At 35.3% G+C, this 22,599-nt stretch overlaps 4 protein-coding genes across 7 annotated transcripts in view; 3 read left to right on the plus strand and 1 right to left on the minus strand.

Moving 5' to 3' along the window:
- LOC126698661 (pentatricopeptide repeat-containing protein At4g16470-like) overlaps positions 1-6,888 on the plus strand; it is a 30,407-nt gene extending 23,519 nt beyond the window's left edge. The window contains exon 4 of one of the 3 annotated variants that reach the window (XR_007646547.1): positions 6,766-6,888. The gene's annotated coding sequence lies outside the window, so the exon portion shown is untranslated. Of the gene's footprint in view, positions 1-6,281; positions 6,294-6,765 lie in introns of those variants that run through there. The other 2 variants (XR_007646545.1, XR_007646548.1) reach the window with 2 other exon arrangements.
- Positions 4,420-7,642, plus strand: LOC126701096 (pentatricopeptide repeat-containing protein At2g33760-like). The gene is given in 5 exon segments (XM_050399234.1): positions 4,420-4,953; positions 6,078-6,097; positions 6,282-6,426; positions 6,766-6,852; positions 6,962-7,642. Coding segments are annotated over 5 exon segments (1,467 nt in total).
- A 480-nt stretch (positions 7,643-8,122) lies between these two features.
- LOC126698665 (probable glutathione S-transferase) lies at positions 8,123-9,433 on the plus strand. The gene is made up of 2 exons (XM_050396045.1): positions 8,123-8,494; positions 8,964-9,433. Exons 1-2 carry the CDS (start codon positions 8,186-8,188, stop codon positions 9,321-9,323), a joined length of 669 nt encoding a protein of 222 aa, XP_050252002.1. The 5' UTR covers positions 8,123-8,185; the 3' UTR covers positions 9,324-9,433.
- Positions 9,434-10,897: 1,464 nt separating this feature from the next.
- LOC126698666 (glutaredoxin-C5, chloroplastic-like) lies at positions 10,898-19,933 on the minus strand. Of its 2 annotated transcripts, none has more exons than XM_050396047.1 (5): positions 19,540-19,933; positions 19,290-19,363; positions 15,496-15,570; positions 12,092-12,118; positions 10,898-11,389 (listed from the first exon to the last, which is right to left on the minus strand). In XM_050396047.1, exons 1-5 carry the CDS (start codon positions 19,800-19,802, stop codon positions 11,313-11,315), a joined length of 516 nt encoding a protein of 171 aa, XP_050252004.1. In that variant the 5' UTR covers positions 19,803-19,933; the 3' UTR covers positions 10,898-11,312. The 2 variants fall into 2 exon arrangements, with proteins under 2 accessions (XP_050252004.1, XP_050252003.1); XM_050396046.1 differs by having other exon boundaries at positions 19,534-19,929.
- Between the last annotated feature and the right edge of the window lie 2,666 nt (positions 19,934-22,599).

Here is a 22,599-nt window from a genome sequence, read left to right on the forward strand (position 1 = left end):
TTGATGATGTGTAAAGGTCAAAATTTATTGAATTCACAGGCAATCTAGATCAATGACAAGTGTATGAAAATTTACTTGTATGATATGATATATGAGAAGACAACCCAAAATTTCAGGATTAAGGCTTGGATGTTGTTGTTTATGATATGATTGTTGACAGATTCTATGTATGGTATGTGTGGAAAGCTATATATGGTATAATCTTTGGCGTGAAGGTGAAGGAAATATTTAGAGAAGGAAACTGAGTAATTAGGGATTATTTGATTTCCTATTTCTGCTATTGTATTCCTATTATAAGTTTAGGGTTTCTCTATTTAATCAGAGTTGTACATAGTGGAATAAGCAAGTAATAATACAATAATTTTATTCCGCTCTTCTCTAGTTACTAGTTTCTTTTGTTTCTTCATGGTATTAGAGCATCTCTGGTCCTAAGGGAAGTATTTCTCTGGTCCTAAGGGCAGCAGATTCCAACAGGGCACTATCCATGAAAAACAGTGGTGTCATCCATTTGGTTTGTTTTCTGTTTCCTGCCCAGCTTTACCACATTTTTTTTTTTGTATTAAGCCCAGTTGTGGAGCTATTTTATTTGGATGGCTGATTCGGAAAAGTCAGAAGTTAGTAGGACTTCCGAAACTCACACTAGAGGGGTAGAGAGTTAGGTGACCTCCCTGAGTGAGAATCCAACTCTCCAGATTACAACTCAAAAGTTGGACGGGCTAAACTACCTAACATGGTCCCAATCTGCATTAATGTTTATTCGGAGTAAAGGGAAAATGGGCTATTTGAATGGGAAAATCACAGAGCCCTTGGAGACTAATCCCACATATGACAGATGGGAGGCAGAGAACTCTACAGTCATGTCTTGGTTGGTGCATTCTATGAAACTAGAGATTAGTCAAGGATATTTATTTCTTCGTACTGCAAAGGAGATTTGGGATGCAGCAGCTCAAACCTACTCCAAAATTGGAAATAAAGCTCAAGTTTATGATTTGAAGCGTCATATTCAAGCGACTTCGCAGGGTGATTTGTCTATCGCAACTTACTACCATAACCTTCGTGGTTTGTGGCAAGAATTAGATCACTATCAAACTTTCAAAGCTAAATGTACACAAGATGCGATAGACTTTCAAAAATTTGTTGAAGATGAACGTATTTATGAATTCTTGGGAGGACTACGAGCTGAATATGATCAAGTTCGAGTCCAAATCTTGGGAAAGGATCCTCTTCCCTCACTCAAAGAGGTGTTCTCATATGTTCAGAATGAAGAAAGTCATCAGGGTGTCATGTTATATTCATCTACTCCAGAACAATCTGCACTGACCACTACTTTTCAATGTGCTGCCAAAGGAGATTCTAAGAATCGGGACAAAGGTCATTGGAATGAGAATGCTCTAGATGACAAGGACAGATTATTTTGTGATCATTGTAATAGGCCACGCCATACTCGAGAGACATGTTGGAGGCTCCATGGCCGTCCTACAAGAGGGCGAGGGGGCCGTTCTGGTGGATTCTCTCGTCCACATGCAAATCACACTACTTCCACAGAGGACATACCTCCAACACCTACTCCAGCTCCTAATCATGAAAGGGCACTTAACACTGAGGAGTTAGCACAGCTGCGTCAGTTTATGGCTCGATTGGAAACACCTATTGATACATCCTCATCCTTTGCCCATTCAAGTAATTTAGCTACAGCCCTTAATGCATCGTCAACGGAGTATGATGATCCTTGGGTAATTGACTCGGGAACTACGGATCATATGACTGGTAAATCCTCATCTTTTTCCTCCTATAACCTCTGTTCCAGCAAGGACAAAATTAAAGTAGCCAATGGTTCTTTATCACCTATCAGTGGTAAAGGTTCAATTGTTGTGACTCCATCCATGCCTTTATCCTCTATGCTTCATGTTCCTAACCTGGCAGCAAATTTATTATCTATTGCTCATATAACCCTTGAGTTAAATTGCCGAGCCATTTTTTACTCATCATACTGTTGTTTTCAGGACCTAACCACGGGGCGGATGATTGGCAGTGGTAGCCTTAAGGATGGTCTCTACTATTTGGACAAACAGCCCAAAGCACAAGGATGGCTCAAGAAGGCTTATCATACAGTGCAATCAGATGACTCAGCAGCTCAGATTTGGTTATGGCATCAAAGACTAGGACATCCCTCTTTTACATTGTTACAAAAATTGTTTCCTTCTTTATTTCAGCATAATAATGTTTCCATATTTCAATGTGAGACATGTGAACTAGCTAAACACCATCGAGTGTCTTTTCCTATTAATAGTAATAAAAGTTCTGCACCTTTTTCGCTTATTCATATTGATGTTTGGGGGCCCTCTAGGGTTGTTTCTTTAAATGGGTGTCGTTGGTTTATTTCCTTTATTGATGATTTTTCACGAACTACATGGGTATATTTGTTAAAGGACAAAAGTGATGTGTTTACTGTCTTTCAACTGTTTCACAAAATGGTTCAAACACAATTCAACACCTCAATAAAAACAATTCGTTCAGACAATGGGGGGGAATATATGTCTGGTACTCTTCAAAAATATCTTCATACACATGGTATTATTCATCAAACCACTTGTGCCTATACCCCTCAACAAAATGGGGTTGCTGAAAGAAAAAATCGACATCTCCTAGAAGTCACACGGGCTCTTCTCCTTACTGCCAGTGTTCCAAAGTCCTACTAGGGAGATGCCTTGCTCACTGCAACTTATCTCATCAATAGAACGCCATCTCGCGTCCTAGACTTCAAGAGACCACTTGAGGTACTTTTTTCATCTGTACCATCCTCTAATTTTATCATCCCTCCTCGTGTCTTTGGGTGTATCTGCTTTGTCCATCTTCATGGTCAATCTAGGAGTAAATTAGACCCTCGTGCCCTCAAATGTGTCTTTATAGGTTACTCTCCTACTCAAAAGGGATATAAATGTTATCACCCCCCTTCTTGAAAACACTTTGTGTCAATGGATGTAACCTTCTTTGAGACACAATTTTTACTTCTCACCTCAAACTCCTCCTCAGGGGGAGCATAATGGTGATGAGGAGTTTTTTGTGTCATTACCTATTCTTAGTACCTCCACTAATGTTGACTTGAAAACTGATTTCATTGATGTTGAAGTGCAAGAGGCTAATAATGAGCTGTCATCCACTGATGATAAGCTGGATGAGACACCTGTGAAAGAACTAAGGGTCTATTCAAGGCGCCAGAAAAGTAAGACTACTCCTAAAGCTTCTGAGCAATCATCTGAACCCAACTCAGGATATTCTGCTCCTGTTCTCTCTATACCTACCATAAATGATATTGATCTTCCTATTGCACAACGCAAAGGAGTTAGATCATGCACTCATCATCCCATATCAAATTTTCTTTCATATCAACATATCTCACCTGCATTTCATTCTTTCCTATCCAAGTTATCTTCTGTGTCTATCCCTCAAACCTTCCAGGAAGCATTAGGAGATCCAAAATGGAAAGAAGCGATGCAAGAAGAGATGAGAGCTCTTAAGAAAAATGACACATGGGATTTTGTTGACTTACCGAATGGAAAAAGGGCAGTTGGATGCAAATGGGTGTTTACAATTAAGCATAAAGCAGATGGGTCAATGGAAAGATACAAAGCTAGATTGGTTGCAAAAGGTTTCACACAAACCTATGGGATTGATTATAAGGAGACATTCGCACCAGTAGCAAAGATGAACTCTATATGAGTTCTTATCTCATTGGCAGCAAATCAAGATTTGCCTCTACACCAATTGGATGTAAAGAATGCTTTCCTCGATGGAGATTTTGAAGAAGAAGTATACATGGAACTCCCACCTGGCCTTAAGCTACCAGCTTCTAATGGTAAAGTGTGCAAACTAAAGAAAGCCTTGTATGGACTGAGACAATCTCCTAGAGCATGGTTTGAAAGGTTTTCCCGAGCTATGCAGAAATTTGGCTACAATCAAAGTCAGGCTGGTCATACATTATTTATTAAGCATTCACTACAAAGAAAAGTAACAGCTCTTATTGTCTATGTGGATGATATGGTGCTAACTGGAAATGATGAGGAAGAGATACAAAGACTAAAGCAATCCTTGGCACAAGAATTTGAAATAAAGGACTTGGGAAATCTGAAGTATTTTCTTGGCATTGAAGTGGCAAGATCAAGGCATGGAATATTTCTTTCTCAACGGAAATACATACTCGATCTTCTCAAAGAAATAGGAATGTTAGGGTGCAAAGCTATTGATAATCCAATAGAGTAGAATGTCAAGTTGGGAGAAGATCTCAACAGCCCCCTAGTAGAAAAAGGGAGATACCAGCAACTAGTTGGCAGACTAATCTACTTATCACACACTAGACTAGATATCGCTCATGCGGTAAGTGTGGTAAGTCAATTTATGCATTCGCCACGAGAGACACATATGAAAGCTGTTCGTAGAATTCTCCGTTACTTGAAATCCTCACCGGGTAAAAGAGTACTATTTGCTCGACATGATCACTTAAAGATAGAAGCTTATACAGATGCTAATTGGGCAGGGTCAATCATAGACCGACGCTCCACCTCTGGATATTGTCTATTTGTTGGAGGTAACTTGGTTACTTGGCGGAGTAAGAAACAATCAGTGGTTGCAAGATCCAGTGTAGAGGCCGAGTTTAGAGCAATAGCCCATGGGATATGTGAGATATTATGGATGAAGATATTATTGAGGGAGCTTGGATATGATAGTAAGGATCCCATCAAGCTGTTTTGTGACAATAAAGCAGCAATTAATATTGCTCATAATCGAGTTGTACATGATCGGACAAAAAATATGGAAATTCATAGAAACTTTATCAAGGAGAAACTGCGTAAAGGCATCATTTGTACTCCATATGTAAGAACTGGAGATCAACTCGCAGACATCTTGACAAAGGGGGCAGCAACTAATCACTTCCATAGAATCCTGGACAAGCTGGCATGAGAGATATCTACGCCTTAGCTTGAGGGGGAGTGTTGACAGATTCTATGTATGGTATGTGTGGAAAACTATATATGGTATAATCTTGGGCGTGAAGGTGAAGGAAATATTCAGAGAAGGAAACTGAGTAATTAGGGATTATTTGATTTCCTATTTCTGCTATTGTATTCCTATTATAAGTTTAGGGTTTCTCTATTTAATTAGAGTTGTACATAGTGGAATAAGCAAGTAATAATACAATAATTTTATTCTGCTCTTCTCTAGTTACTAGTTTCTTTTGTTTCTTCAATGATATATAATCGATGATATATATGTAAAATCCTGCATGATACTATATGATATATGAGAACCCAACCCCAAAAGTTTTGGGATTAAGGCTTGGTTGTTGTTGTTTAGTGTGATATATGAGAAATGCAGCTGTTTATTCCTTGCATTTCTCGCTCCTCCGCTTTCCTTAAGTTCCCAAAATAGATATGAATTATATAAAAAGAACCTCAAAATTGAAATAGAAGCTTATCAAATTATGTGTCATTTATGCAAGATATGTAATCACTTCTCCCCACTGCTTTCTCAACCTTTCCTCCTTTGTTCTCATCCTTCTAGAAATCCTCTTTGTCCATATGCACATCCAAAGTCATTTTTTGCAAGATCGTTATCACTCTAAACCCATTATTTTTCTCAAGCTATTTTGGATGTCATATTACTTGTAATTTTCAATTTCATTTCTTTCCATTTATTAGAAGTAATTGATATCAAATTTCATTTAATTGGCATAATAACCTTCTCTTGAGCCTAGTAAAGTCTGTAAAACATATTATGTCTGACAAAGTTTCTTATTTGCCTCTAAATCTTGGTCTATTCTAACATGCTGCAACATTTAAGCTGGAAATATTGTGTCAGGACCTGAACCCTAAACCTAAGATCCCTTTCCTCTCCCATTATTTTCTTGAAGACCCAAGGACCCTATATAGATATTGGAATTCTAGTTTTTTGAGTATTAGAAAGAGATCAGTGTTCTCTTTGGATTTCTTCCATTTGTTATCTAAAGCTTTTGATTTTAATCAATTTAACTATGGGAGCTTGTAACTTCTTGTTACCACAGTTGATATTGTTCATTCTAGAGATACTTCAACTATGTGAAGTATCTTGCTGCACGGGTATTTGAACTACAAAAACACCAAAACTTCTGTTTGAAAAAAATTCCCATGCTTTATGCAAATACAGGGCAGCAAATATTCAAATACTTGATTTACTGAACAATGTTTAAATGTTTTTGGAATTATTCTTATGATGCTTTGTTTCTTTTTTACATCTCTGTTATGCAGAAGTGTGGCAATAGTAAAATCAAATAAGGATACAAGATATGGATTGGATTCAATAGTGACACATGATGGGGCAAAATTGCCATGCTTGGCCTTACCTGATTTGTCATCATTCAGACAAAAGTTTGGTCTTGAGGCATATGATCAAGTATTTCAATGACACAATTTGTGATACATGTATTACGAACAATATTCTTTCTTTTGTAAAAATGCAGAACTATTTTCTTTTGTGTGCGTGTGTTCTCTCTCTCTCTCTCTCTCTCTCTGTGCGTGTGCGTTTGTGTGTGTATTGTTTGAAATAAAGCTATTGTTTTTTGGTAAACTTGCAGTCTCAGTAACGAGTAAGTGGTTTGTGCGTCTGAGAAATCTGAATTTGAAATGAGCATAGTTTTCTGGCTTTTTTTGGAGAGATTATTGCCTTTAACTCTCATCAGTTTTTTATGTGCACTAGGAGTGATACTTAGTTTTGACCTGTATATGGTGACAGTTAGATGTGATTGGTATTGATGAAGGTCAATTCTTTGAGTACCTTTATGATTTCAGTCGTGAAGCTGCTGATCATGATGGCAAAAGAGTAATAGTTGCTGGATTAGATGGTAATTATTTAAGGTATTTAAATAGGCCACCAATTATATTTAGCTATTTAAATAGGAACTGCTCACGTTCTATTTGATAATTTGCAGGAGAAAAGCTTGGTTTCATGGAATGCAATGATTACAGGGTATGTGCAAAAGGGGCTTGAAGAAGTGGGGTTAAATCTTTATTACAAGATGAGACAGACTGGTTTTATTCCAGACCAGTATACCTTTGCATCAGTCTTCAGAGCTTGTGCCACTTTAGCAACACTTAAGCATGGGAAACAGGCCCATGGTGTCTTGATCAAGTGTCAAATTAGGGAAAATGTGGTAGTCAATAGTGCCCTTATGGACATGTACTTTAAATGCAGTAGTTTATCTGATGGGCATTGGGTATTTGACAAGTCTTTAAATAGGAATGTTGTTATGCGGACTGCTTTAATCTCTGGCTATGGTCAGCATGGAAAAGTTGTAGAGGTTTTGGAATCTTTTCATAGGATGAAAACTGAAGGTTTCAAACCAAATTATGTTACTTTCCTTTCAGTTCTTTCTGCTTGCAGTCATGGAGGTTTGCTTGATGAGGGTTGGGCATATTTCTCATCTATGACCAAAGATTATGGAATTCAGCCAAGAGGGCAACATCATGCAGCTATAGTTGATCTTTTAGGGCGTGCTGGCCGGTTACAAGAAGCGTACGAACTTGCTAATGCTTGTAAGGAGCACTCAGTGATATGAGGTGCTTTGCTTGGGGCTTGAAGGGTTCATGGAGATATAAATTGTAAATTTTAGGGAATAAAATCAAAATTTTCCTAAATTTTAATGATATAAATTGTAATTCAATCTTTTATAATATATTGAAACTTAAGAAAAACAATTGTTAGTCTGTTACTTGCTAAAGAATTATTTAGGGTGAAATGCCCCAAAAGAATTATTTAATGAGGAATGATAAATTATTTTATAACAGTACAGCAATCATCTTGATTCTCAAAAATAAATTGATAAAATAAAAATTACGGAATCATCTGGTGGAGAAGGTTTCAAGAAGCACCTAACAGTCCAACCCACTATTTAAATTTGAACATATTTTCTAGGATAGTAGTACCCTCAATTTTAAGTTAAGACCTTATATGTGTTCAGAAATTTAGTCTGGCACTAATAGTTAGCCGCCCTTACCTAACGGTCCAACCCACCATTTTTTTATTATTATTTTGATGAATAAACAAATACTTATTCTAATTGACCAACCATAAGCTTGTAGATAAAGCCAGGGAATCAATTTGACTAGTTATATATGAACTCACTCGGGCAGGAAGAAAGAAAATCTGAGTAAGAATGGAAGAAGTAAAGCTAATAGGATTTTGGCCTAGTCCTTATGTTTACAGAGTTATATGGGCTCTGAAACTCAAGGGTATCAAATATGAATATTTAGAAGAGGATATATTTAACAAGACTGAATTGCTTTTGAAGTACAACCCAGTGCATAAGAAGGTTCCTGTGCTTCTTCATGGTGGGAAACCCATCCCGGAATCTACTGTCATTCTTGAATACCTTGAAGAGAAGTGGCCACAGAACCCCTTGCTTCCAGATGATCCTCATGAGAGAGCTGTGGCTCGGTTCTGGACTAAGTTTGGAGAGGACAAGGTAATCTACTACTAATAATTCAGATTAGCTTGCATAAAATCACAACTATAACTTCTTTTCTTCTTTATTATTTTTGGGCTACAAACAATAAGTCTATGATATAAATTTTCGCAATTATTGACATGTTTTTTAGTGACTAATGCATAATAAAAGTGAATGTCAAATGATAAATTAAAATGAAAGTGATGTTCCAATCACAATATGTCATACCAGCAACTTGTGAAAAAAGTGATTAAAAATATCGTGCTCTTAGCATTCCTCCACTACAAATCTTACTTTCTTTTATACATTTGTAAGTTTCAAAAGTATTTCTTTCAAATGTCATTTGACTAAACATGCAAAAAAGGAGAAAATCATAAAAGGTAATTGTCTTTGCGCACACAAAAAAAGTCTGAACAACAAAGAAATTTTTTTCCAAACCCAGATAAGATGGAGCGTTACCTCTTTTAACTTGATGCTTTTGAATTAGATTAAAATCTTTTTAAGCTTCTATGTAACTTGTGGAGAAGAACAAGTGAAAGCCACAAAAGAAGTGCAAGAACTTCTGAGAATCCTAGAAGAGCATGGTCTTGGAGAGAAGAAGTATTTTGGTGGCAATAAAATAGGATTGGTCGACATAGCTTTTGGGTGGATAGCTTGCTTTCTGGAATTTCTGGAACAAGCAGCTGGGGTCAAAGTGTTGGAAGACAATAGCTTCCCTCGTTTACAGGCATGGATCAAAAACTTCAACGAAATTCCGGTGGTTAAAGAGAGCCTTCCTGATCGCAATGCACTGTCAACATATTTCAAGGGAACAAGAGAATTCTTGCTCTCCTCAGCAGCATCATAAACATCAAACATTACTAGCATCAGCTTGGTTTCTAATTCAATAGCTTGTGTTCTCTCATTCCCTGAATCTAATTCTCAAGTTTTGTTATTCTACAAATAAGTTTGCATGGCTGAGTGCAAAAGACAGGGCACTGTGACTGGCATTTTACTAGATGTACAGTTCTGCTGCAGGGGCGGAGGGAAGGGGGGGCGAGAGGGGGCAGGTGCCCCCCTGAACTTTCAATATTTTTTATTGATATGCGATAATAATAATGTATTGAACTGAAATGTGTTATTTGCCCCCCTCCACAAAAGACAAAAAAAACTTTTCTATTTATTGGGAACAACCTACAGCTACATGGACATGGTTCAGAACTCAACAGTAACTCTAAAACTACTGTAACTTTAATATAAAACTATTGGTCCCACCTAGTAATGATTAAAAAAAAAAAAACTACTGCTAATGCTATATGCCTATTCGGAATCACAACAGCCTAATACTAATAGAACTCTGTGAAAATATATATATATATATATATATATATATATATAATACTGTATAAAGCACACCTTCCCTTATAAAATTATATAAAAAAAAAGCTCTTGGTATTCTTTTAAAATTAAGTAAGAGTGGGGATAATTAACTTTTTCATAGTTTGTTATTTTGTTAATATAGTAAGGGTAAATTTGATAATTCATTTGGTTCAATACTTCTAAGTTCTGCTCTCCCTCAAAATCTCTTCAATTTTGAAGAATTAAAAATGAGGGGTTAGAAGTAATTAGAACCCTTACAAATCTCTCTCCCTCTTAAAAAAAATCCAAATAAGGTAATTTAACTTACTCTCCCTCTCTCTACTTTACTTCCCTATACTCCCCCTCCATCCAAACAAGCTATTAGAGTTTCTGTTGCATTTTTAAAAGCATTCAAGCTAAGTTTTTAAAAGCATTCAAGTCATTCAGTCACGTTTAAATATTTACAGATATATTGCGTACTTTAAATATTCATGTTTAAATTTTTTTTAGATTAATTTTTTACTTTCAATCTTATCTTTTAATCTTGCCCCCCCTAAACTACATTCCTGGCTCCGCCACTGTTCTGCTGTACATGTAGAGGCTTGCTATTATGTAGTTTTTTTTCTTATTCTCACTAAAAAATGGCGAGTGATGACTACGAGACCAATTTCTAGATAAAATATGAGAGCCAAATAAATTGATTTTTCCTTCTTTTTTTAGTTGTAAAACAAAAATTGTGGGGACAACAACAATTGTGGGGTGTTTTCAATTTTAATTTGCAGTTCATAAATTTCACCCCTTTTTCCTAAATAATCTAGTAACTTAAAACATAAATCTCATATTTTGTCATTTCCAATACAGGTTCCAAGTTTCCTAGCACATTGAAGTAGCAGAAATGATCTCAGGTTGCCATTGAAAATTTATCCATCTTTAGTAACATAGTTCAGAGTAATCAGTTCCTAAAAATCACATGATTTTTATTTTTCAGACCATTCTCTTTATACCCTTAAAATTATTCATCCATCTTCAGATATATGGATATCAGTGAATCCATAAGAAGCTCAGCAATTTCATGACCCCAAGTTATTTCTCACTTCCGAAATCTCAGCACAGTTATTTCCTCATTAAACTATTTGGTACTTTTCCAAAACATGGAATGTAACTTAAAAACCAAAAATAAGAAATAAAATTACAAAGCAACCGAAATAAGAAAAAAAAGTGAGTGGGGGGGGGGGGGGGGTGTGGAGGGGTAATAATAAAGTTACATCCAAATAAATGTACAGTTCCAACCACACCCACAGGTACCCTCAGCATTTAGATGCGCATACCCTTCAGCAACTTCCAGAACTTAAGGATTTTATACGAATTTACTAGCTAAGAAGGTTCACTGTAAATCTAATGCATGATATTTGCAGAGACAGAAATGTGATATGTTTTCTTGAAAAATCCCAGGTTGGCATGAAGAACAGATTCTTTGAATGACTACATGTCCGAGGGACTAGCTCTCTGTATTCTTAGTATTAGCTTCTAATAGCAAAGGTTCGAGTTCACCTTTTCGGTACAGCTTCACTGTGTCTGCATTATAATAAGCAACAAACGTATAAAAGACAAAATAAAAGAAAGAAGGAGAAGAAGAAGAAGAAAGAGGAGATGACATTCTTCATACTTGTCTTTTATGTAAGAAATATACATGTAAACCTCACGCCACCCAAACACCCCCCACCCCATCTCTCTCCAAAAAAAAAAAAAAAAACAACCCCTGAGAGAATTCTTTTAACTAGTGTAATCCATATCTATGGCAGTCATTAGAATGACAAACATAGATTATTGTTGGTGCCAAAATGTAACGCCAGAAATATTAGAAATGTGGTCAACATGAAATAGATTGATGCATAAGCAGTTGCAGGCCAAGAATTTGGGAATCACTAGGAAGTAAATAAATGAAAATTTTAATTTGGGTGGCCACTATATCCATGAATTTATCGAAGATATAAGAAGAATTTCAGGAACAATATAGAAAAAGCTAAGGGGACAAAAGGTGAATGTTATAATATTAACTGTCATAGATATGTTTACCTCTATGTTTATTGTATAAAAGACAAGCATGAAGAATGTATTTTCCTTCTTCCTTTTCCTTTTAATAACCATACACTGTTACCTAAACCAATGGGTAAAAACCAAGGTTTTGAACCCCTTACTTCCCCCCCTACAAAGGAGGAGAGACAACACTCGACTACATAAACCAATGGATAAAAGATGATGGAAGAAAACCTGTACCTGTACACCCGCCAATATGATTGCCCCCTGGTCATGGATAACAATAAGAATAAGTATCTATTTTCAATAATATCAATATCCAAATATATCCATTATAGAAAATACGGCATAAGAAAAACTAATCATTGCTTCAAAACCAACATTAAATCATATCTTTCTAAATGGCTCTGATAATTTTCCCATCATCAAATGAATAGTTACTATTTTGAAAAGAAACATACATAAACAACATCAGGTCTTACGTTGTCAACTGATGATTTCACATTGTTAAAATATTTTTTCTGGCATCATTTTTAAGTTGGAAATTGTCATGATTGATGTCGTATCTTCAATGATACTGTTACTAGACAAGGGATCAAGAACAATGGGGTAATCATCATTGCATTCTTTATTTATGAACAAAGGACATCAGAAGAAAGTCATAGCTCATCTTGTATTGACTTGTAAGATCACAACAATGGACATAATTTGAAGGAAAAACTGAGATAAATATCTTGCAATGGATAATTTGCCAAATATTCTGAACGAAAAAGCATCATCTAAAAACAAAAAATGTAATATTCAATAATTATAATACTTAATAGTTAAGACAGAACAATATCCATGGCCTTACATTCATGGTCAACAGATTTTTTTTATGATCTTCTAAATCAGATGACCCCATATATCGTAAAATAGATTAAGATTCATTTTCATTTTTATTTTTGTTTTTTGAAATATTAAATTCATTATGCACTCAAATGTTGAACCATTTTACTAGGGATAAATAAACTTCAATTCCCAGTTTCTTTTAGAATTTGGCAAGTTATAGAAGCCTGAACCCCTCATACATTAGCTGTCCAACTGTGAACTGATTCAACTTAATCCTAGCAAACCAAATTGCAACTACGTTTGAGTTTGCTTCCAACAAACCCTAAAAAGAGTAATTAACACAGCCAAATATTCAATGGTACTAGCTACTAAGGCTGTCCTCTGTTGGTTGTTATTTGGAGAGCACATATCTTTTCTATGTTTTAAATTTCAGAGACAATCAGGTGAGACTATTTGAGTGTCCACGTAGTATATACACTTCCAGATCCTGCTTTGACTGGACAGCAGTCTAAAATATTGCCGTCCAGTGTGTTTCACTCTAGCAGCATCCCCCTTTTTTATGGCATGGAAACTCATCAAGGTAGGACCCTTTGACACAACCCTGAGGAGTAAACCACGGATAAATGACCCTACCTGCCAGAACCGTTCTCCTAGTGGGGACTCAAACCCAAGATGTCTGGGTTTACAGCTCATCCCAAGAGTCCAACCACTAGGCTGCATCCTGACAGGTTCTGGAAGCATCCCCTTTACCAAATGGATCCAACAAATCAGTACACATAAAGCTAAATTTTCAAGGTCCAAATTTCAATTTGAGTTAAACTTACTGGACATAAGATTTGGAACAATTATCTAAAATGAATACATGCATTAAGAAAAAATTTAAAAACACAAAATCATGACTACTAAATCCCAGTTATGAAGTTGGGACAGAATGTGCGCCCTAAAGTCTTCAGTGATATACAACAGTTCAATCAAGCTATGCTTGCAAAACAAAGGTGGAGACTCACACAGGTCAAACAAAGCTAATTTCATAAGGCCTTTAGAGCAAGGTACTTCCATAACTAATCCTTAGAGTGAAAATAGGAAATGCATCAAGGAGTATCTGGGGTGTGAAAGCGATCTTATCTCAGGTAAGGTGGAGGATTGATGACAGGGAGAAAGTGAATATTTGGAGTGACCATTGGCAGCCAAAGCCTTCCACGTTCATGGAATCTTCAACTCAAAACATGTTGTCACCAGATGTGAGGTAAGCGATCTCTTTGACCACACCAAGTGGTGGGGGATAGAATTTTCTCTGTTAAGTATTCCAACCAAAGTCAGGTGATCCAAAGAATTCCTCTAAGTGGACAAAGATCTGAGGATAGGATGATGTGGCCCTACACAAAAGATGGCATCATTTTTACAGTTAAGAGTGCATATGCTTTAGTAAATAAGTAAACTGGTTTGGGGAAACTTCAAACTGAGTGAAGAACAGGATGTGGAAGCAGGATTGGAATATGAATGTGCCAAACAAAATCAAATTTTGCATGGTGCGCCTACAAAGCTGAACCTTGCCCACAGAAAGTGCCCCCTAATGGGCTCTGTGTGACATGCTGTATGAGTATGACTGAAGAATCAGTTCTACAAGCGATTTGGCACTCCAGCTGCAGATGTCAGTGTCCCAGACAGATTTCTAGTTCTTAGTGCTCAATGTTTTGAACAGGAGTAACCAAAAAGTTCTTGAGTTATTTTTCGAAATAGCCTGTAGAGTTTGGCATCAGAAGAACACTTGATGGCATGGAAAACCATCAATACTACCACAAAAAACTGAAACTGAAGCTTAGGAATATTAATTTATGAGAAATACAAGCAAATCAGTGCATGGCAAAGACAGACACAATACCATAACCGCATGCAGAAGCAGTCGCAACCTCCCAAACATGACTTCTAAAAGATTAATTTTGATGGTGCAATATTCAAAACATTGGAAGCAGCTGGGCAGGAGTAATTATAACAAACAACAACGCACAGATCATTGCAGCTTTGAGCTCAAGGGAACCCAAAGTCACAGATGCATTATAAAGTAATCAAGATGATTGTGCTACTGAGAGCCATAAACTTGCGTCTGAACTAAAGATCTGGAATGCTGTCTTTGAAGGAGTTTTGACTGGGGTGATAAACAGAATTAACCAGAAAACACTAAAGAGGTCCAAAGTTGGGTGTAATGCAGATGAAATGGAGAACCTGGTTCAAGGCTTACAATAGTTTCGGGTGGTACATGCTAGTAGATACTGTAATGGCCTAATTGGACAGCAGACGCATTGGCTAAGCATGCCTCAAGTTAAAAACTGTCGTAGTGTGGAAGGAGGAAGCCCAGCATTTCCGCAGCACATTTTTCTCATTGAAATAAAACTGATTACTATCTTTCATCAAGACAAAAAATCCAATTATGAGAATGGTATATTCTCAGGATATGCTTGACAAGTTTTATAAAGCTGCATGTCTTGCAGTCACAGGAAGCAGTCACAACAGCAATAGGACATGAATCCATAAGTTAAACTTGCACAATTCAAGAATTTACACCAGTGACATAGGTTATTATATTGGAAATTATGCTTTTACCATTTTTCAAATTCCATATGGGAAACACCCCTACATTTGTGCATATTAAAACAGTCAATGCAAACGTATACTTTTATCCATTTCAAAAATAAATTGAAGCAGTAATCACCATGTTGTTCAGGAGAAGAAAAACCAAAAGAAAAAGAAAAAAGAAAAAGTATATTCTAGAAGTAGTAGAATTAAATGTTAAGCATTACAAAAGTACAACTAACCAATAAAGACATTCGGTACAGTATGTTGGCCAGTAAGCCTCTCTAGAACCTTCTGCACTTGTGGCCCTTGGGGACCTAAAAGAGGGGAAAAATGAATAGGTAAGAGTATAATTGAACTGAAAGATAAGCACTACAAAAAAGAAATGGATAACCAAAGGTCCATTTTCATAGTAACTGTCAATTAGGTGGCAAAGAACTAACTAACTATATATATATATATCAAACTTTTAGATATTTCTATTCAAGGAATGACTTCGAAAATTTTAAACATGGCAGTCACTAATATTCTCCAACAGCAATATTTGATATATCCCATGAGAAACAACATAATTAAGAAATAGGATCTCCATAGAAAGTTAATGATATAATTAATTGATCAGTTGGTGGTTACAAATTGAAAACCAGGTTCCTGGCATCAATAACAGCAGAAATTACCAGCATAATATACCGGGCACTGAGTCACTGACCAAATCAATAGGCATTTAAACCCAAAAAAAGTAAGAAAGAAGAAAATCCTGATGATATTGAATATGGCATCAGTCCTTATGTATAACATCATTTTTGGTAATTCAATATTGGGAGGGGGAATTTGAACCCTGGATGTCTCCATAGAAAGTTACCGATAGAATTAATTGATCAGTTGGTTATTCCAAGTTGAAACCAGGTTCCTGGCATCAACAACAGCAGAAATTGCCAACATGGTACACAGGGCACTGAATCACTGACCAAATCAATAGGCATTTAAACCCAATTATCACCCAAAAAAAAGTAAGAAAGAAGAAAATCCTGACGATGTTGAATATGGCTTCAGTCCATAACATCATTTTTGATAATTCAAATTGGGAGAGGGGAAATTTGAACCCTGGAAATCTCCTTTGGAAACACTAGGAGGTGCTAACCAATTAAGCTACAAGGCACTGTCCTTATGTATAACATCATATGATTAAAACAACTCAGCCAATCTTCCAGACACACACAATGACTTTTTTTTCTCCCTGTTTAGGTACACACACACACGCACACATATAAAAAATGAAAGGGAAAGGAGGGAGAGGATTAAAACACACAGAGGAACAAACAGAAAAAGTAACTTTCCTTCATTGGGAAAGCACACTCCTCGTTTAAATTTTGGAAAGGAAGAAGGCAAAGGAAAGAATTTTTTTTTACCTTGTCTATTATTTCTCCCTCATCCTCTCAAAAATCCAAACGAAGGGTTAAACATTTCAGTTTTAGATGAGAATAAGGCTTTTCGGTGTTCCAAAGATAAAAATGAATGGTAAGAAACTGGTTCTGTGATTTCTTCTTATTGAATAATCTTATTGTACTCCTTCAAGAAAAATTCAGGCATCAGCTAACCAAAGTCATTGAACTCTTGATAGTTGAAACTTCTATGCTATGTGGAACTTCCAGTATTATAGAGAAATTTAAGACTCTGGCTTCTAAAATGCCTCAAAACATTAATGCCTAGACATGTCTTAACATATTATATCTGAAGAACAAGCAGGATCTTACAAGTCATAAATTCAAAATGCCTCAAATATCTTGCACTTAGACACACCTTAACATGTTATAATATACCGTTTTATGGGCTAATAAAAAGTTACAATATAACTCCACAGATGTATTCAAAATCAGTCTTATAAGATAATCTGCATAAAAGTTGTCCAACTGTCATATATTCAAGTTCTTGGATTGCAGGCTCATTGGGGGATCAAAATAGATGGGAGGAGAGCCTAAGTTTATTGAAGATTGGTATTGTCCTGTCCAATGTGTACAATATACATGAAAAGGAATAATCTAGCATTTGAAGGAATATGGAAGTCAATGAGAGTGATCAAAATGATCATTCTTAGAACTTTATTCTCTTAGGGGTCTCTTCATCCGTCCTTTAAGTCATGCTTTCTAATCTTTTAGGTTAAATTTATTGGATTTTACATCCCAATTTTCAGACCCACTTTGTAACTCCTTCCCCCCTGCGCTTCGCTTCTTTTATCCACTTCTGTGTGCACCATCTGTATTCTTCCTGTTTACCACATTGCATCCTTTTCCTCTGGTGCTTTTAATGCTATGATTGTAATTATATCAGAAAAAATTGAAACAAATCAAGTTGGTTTTCCATGTTGATTTAAATCAACACTACATGAATCTGCATAAGCACATCCACCTTTACACCCCAAGAAGTAAAGTTATATCATCTGAGAGTTGAGATATCAAGCACCGCGACTGTCAATCCTAAGCCAAGAGAGAGGGCTAGGACTCTCTCATGAGACAGAAGCAATTGCCCAGACTAAGATTATGTTATGGCACAATCACTACTCACATTAGCAATTCTTGTCAAATGATGTCCATATACTTCAATAATTAATGTAGTTTGGATGCTCTCCCATTAAGGCTTTCAACTAATAAGCAATTTGATTTTTTTTATAACTATTTGTGCTAGCACACATTGATTGACTAGATAGAATCCGACAAAGTAGTAAAGCAAAGGTGGTTAGAGATCCCTGTTTTTTTTTTTTTTTTTTTGATAATTAAGAAAAATTTTATTAAACAAGGCTACTTCATGCAAGGAGAATGAAGTAGCAAAAGAAAACATATATACAAAAAATAAAATTAAATAAATAAACACATAAAACAAACTATGTTCAAAAAAGAAGAGAATCTAGAAAAAACGGAATGGAATTATTAGACATAAATCCCCAAGCTCATGACTAGTCAAACAATGTCCCTATAAATAAAGCTATGAGATGATCCATCAAATGTCCCTGATCCTCAAAAATGCAACTGTTATGCTCCCTCCGAATCCACATAATACACAAGGGTACCAAATTACAAATATTCAAAGCATGCTTCCCTAACCAGTTCATCAAGGGGTTTTAGCAATGCCAGAAAGCATCACCACCTACCTTCCCAGATGCACCCAACCTTTTATTCTCCATATCAATCCACAGGAGTTCTAGGCTTTTTTTTTTTTTTTTTGTTCAACAAGTTTCTTGATATAAAAAATCTGTAGTAATAGATTACTATCTTAGATGCCCCGTCACAAGTGAACTCTATACAGTATCAATATTAGATCAAGGCATGACAGGCAATAAAAGGGTTTTTTTTTTTTTTTTTTTTTTTTTTTTTTGATAAGGGCAATACAAGTGTTATTCTGCTGCATAAGCATCTGCATATGGGTTGCTGCCGCTTTAGCCCAAACAACAAATGTATGAGTTGACTGCCAGACCGGCATTAAAAAAACCAAGCAGGGTTTCTAACAAAAGGTACGGAAACTATACCTGAAGAGTTCAGGCTCCTGGCTCACCACCAACAGTAGACTCTTCCTTAGGCTGTTGACTCATATTTTAGGGAGAAACTTGTTTCTCAAAAGGTCAGTGGATCTCTACAAGTTACCCATTAAGGTGTTTACGACACAAGTGCATCTTTTCATAAAAAAATACATTAACACACAATTAAAAATCTATTCTTTTGTTTTTTTCTATCTTAAGTTAGCCAAGAGCCTTCTAATTAGTGTTTCCAATGGTGAAGACGTCCAAGGTTCAAATCCCCCCTCCCCACATTGCACATTGTAACGATCCAATTACAAAATACACACACAGAGACATAAGTTATTGAAACTTTAATCATTACCAATCAACCCTACAGACATTCAATATATGTGGGAAACAACCTACTGGAACTAGATGAACAACTTACTTTAAATCCATAATATTCAAATGCATAACAAAAACAATGCAAACAAAGATTTTTTCTTTTTCTTTTTTTTTTAAGTTTAAAAGAGAAAAAACTCTTACCGAGTTCGTCCAATTCAATGACTAAAGGCTGCACACCAAGTCTTTTGAACAAAGCCTTGACCTCAGAAGAGTACCTTCAATTCAACACAAACCCATTTTAATTTTTGTTTTAGTTTTGATGAATAACCCATTTTTAGTTTTCCCAAAACCAAACAAAACCCACAACGTAAACACAAGAATTAGCATAAAACACTACAAAATCAAAACAAAAAACTAATAGCAAATGAGAAAGATCTGAACCCACGAGCACCAAGTTTTGGAATAAACAACAATTGGGTTCTCAGCCACTGTCTTCTTCACGCTCTCTTCGAGGCGAGACCCAAAGGATTCAGACATGGCTTGTACAGAAAAGGGTCTGTGACTTCTTGAGGTTTTGAAGTTGGTTCTGAGGACACGAGAGTCGCTAAGAGGAATAGAGCAAAAGGAGTACTTTGGTATGGGATGAGAGAGTACGAGAGGAGAATTTACAAAGAGAGAGGCGATATGGTTGAGATTAGTAGATGTGACTGCCATTGTTGTTTGTTGTTTTTTTGCTTTCGGCTTTTGGTTCTTCTTCTGCTGCTTTGTTGGAGTTTGGGTTTCAAAGGTTTTTGTCTGTTGGAGCTTTTTGATTCCTTGTTATGTACTACTTTCTTTGTTGCTTTTCCCTTTCTACTTCCTGTTTGGGCTTTACATGGTTTGTCTCTAGTTTGTCGTATTCAAGTGGGATGAAAATTCCTTTTTTTTTTTTATTATTATTTTTTTTATTTTTAGAAAGGGATTAAGCTTAGATTAAGAATTAACAAGTCTGGTACAAAATGTCTTGACCTTATCATAGCACACGATCTCATTCTAGCTAAAACATCTGTACATTGATTAGCTTCACGATAAAATATGCTCTATCTGTTTGCATTCAGGCAATAAAGGTTTTATTCACAAATTTACACTATTGTTATTCATCAATTGGACAACACTCAAAGCATTCAACTCAATAATCAAACTTTTAGCAAGGGTTAGGCCTAGGATGAAAATTCGAGATTTGAAACAATGGGTTCTTTTTTTCTTTTTTCTTTTTTTCTTTTTCTTTTTTTTTTTTTTCCAACTATTAGTTTTTGCACAAAAAAAAAAAAAAAAAAAAAAAAAAAAAAAAAAAAACTGAAGTTATTCCTTTTGTAACTCAAGTTTGCATCAAACAATCAACATCTACTTGGAACTCAAGTTTGTCAAAATGGGCTACATAACAAAATAACTTTTGATAGAAGTTTTTTAGTAATATTTATTGCAATAATTGAATATTTGACCCAAAAAAATGCCAAAAAAAAAAATGAAACATTTTTTTTTTAGAAACAAACATATAAGAAGGAAGAGGGTGAATAAGATTCTAACACAAAGATATACTATAAAATTTCACTAAAAAATCATGGTAATTTGGAAGGGGGATTTGAACCTCCGATATTTTCGTTAAAAAATAAAAATACCATAATGTACTTTCTAGTAGTTCAACTATAGGGCAAATTCATATTTAGGTTCTTTTGAGTTAGGTTCAAATTCATATTTAGCGTCATCTAACTTATAAAAAATATTGTGTGGAATGTGTTTGGGATATTACACAAAGTAATAATGAAAGAACAAGATTAACACAAAAGACAAACAGAAAATAAATAACTTGGAGGCACAATATCATTTTCCTTAGACAATATTTGCCCCCCACACTATTTTTGCTAAATGGTTATCGCAAATTTGTCCCCAGGATACAACCAAGATGTTGAGTTCTATAGATAACAATTCTGGAGAATGATCATGGGATTTCTTATGTTTTTCTCTAACTTACTATTTCGTGGAGTTAAAATGTTTCATAAAACCGTTCACAAAGCTTGATACCTCTTCAAACATTAAGAACAGTTACTAGAAAATTTTGTAGAAAATCTTGTTTTACGACTTTCAATTGGTCAAAAGTTTCTTTCGATCAATCGAGTTCTCTTTTCGATCGATCAAATAGGAATTGAATAGCAATCGATTCATCCAGAGGCTCCAAGATTATTTTCATACCATTTTGATCGATTGAGCCAAAGTTTCGACCGATTGAAAATGCTAAATTTCGAATTTTCGCTTAGAAAATTCCAAAACTTGAATTTTTACTTTAACAACTTTATGAAACAATATTCTTCAAACTCAAACATCATTACAACAACCTATTTATGTATATACCTATATATACAACAGAATGCATAAAAACAAAAGTGCACAAATATGAAATATGTATGATTTTAAATTAGAATGAAAAATAAATAAAATAAAATAGTCACCAATTCCATTGTGTAGACACTCGATTTTGCACCCATAATTTACTCTTGGAAGATGGCTAAAATGACCATTTCATATACCCAAAAATCATAGTTGCATTACATGCATTAAATCATTCATTAAATATCATAAAAATGATCTTAAGATTCTAACGGTCGTGATGGTATGCCCGATTCCCAAATCGAACTGTCGGATTGAAAGATATCACAAGATCAAATATTCACGGTCTGCATGCATTGTATGGGGGTGAAGCCGATCACGTGTGATTAATTGAAATTAATTTTAATTGGTTAATGATTAAAATTAATTAAATAAATTTTTGTGATTAGTTAAATATTTTTCTTAAAGTGAGATTTGTTGCATGAGATTAAAACAAATAAGTTGACAGTAGATAATTAGGCTTTTGGAATAATTATATTCAAAATAATTATTTTAAAAATCCTAATTATCACTTTAAAATGAGGTTTATCATGAAAATAACTCTAAAATTCGTCCAAATACAGTTTTAGAGCTGGAAAACACTTCAAAAATGTGCTAATCAAGTAGCAGAATTTCAGATTCACGTTTCAAGACACTTTTGGCATAGTGAAACTCAAAATTCAGACTAGGCTATTTCTGAAAAAGCTGTAGAGAATCGAATTTCCCTTCAGATGTCAAAATTTTAGCTTAATCTGAATTTTGAGTAAAAAGATATGATCAAAATACTGAGACTTATTATGATTTGAAAAATCAGCTTACTCTTATCCAAATCCCATTTTTTTTAGGATTTTCTCATACGTTTTTTGCTTATTTTTTAAGATGATTGGACTTAATTTTTAAGCAAACCTAGCTTATTTTCTAAGCAACTAGCACCTCTATAAATAGGGGAGGCCTCCCGACATTCAAGACCCCCTTTTTTGGCCCTTCTTTTTCTGAATTCCTTGCTCCCCTTATGTTAAAGACGCTTTCGAAGCCTTGGCTTTAAGAATTTATTTCCTGTAAGTGAACATATTTTAGATTTCAAAGAGGTTAAACTTCTTTGATTTCT

The sequence above is a fragment of the Quercus robur genome, chromosome 9 (assembly GCF_932294415.1).
Source record: "Quercus robur chromosome 9, dhQueRobu3.1, whole genome shotgun sequence".
NCBI lineage: Eukaryota > Viridiplantae > Streptophyta > Magnoliopsida > Fagales > Fagaceae > Quercus > Quercus robur.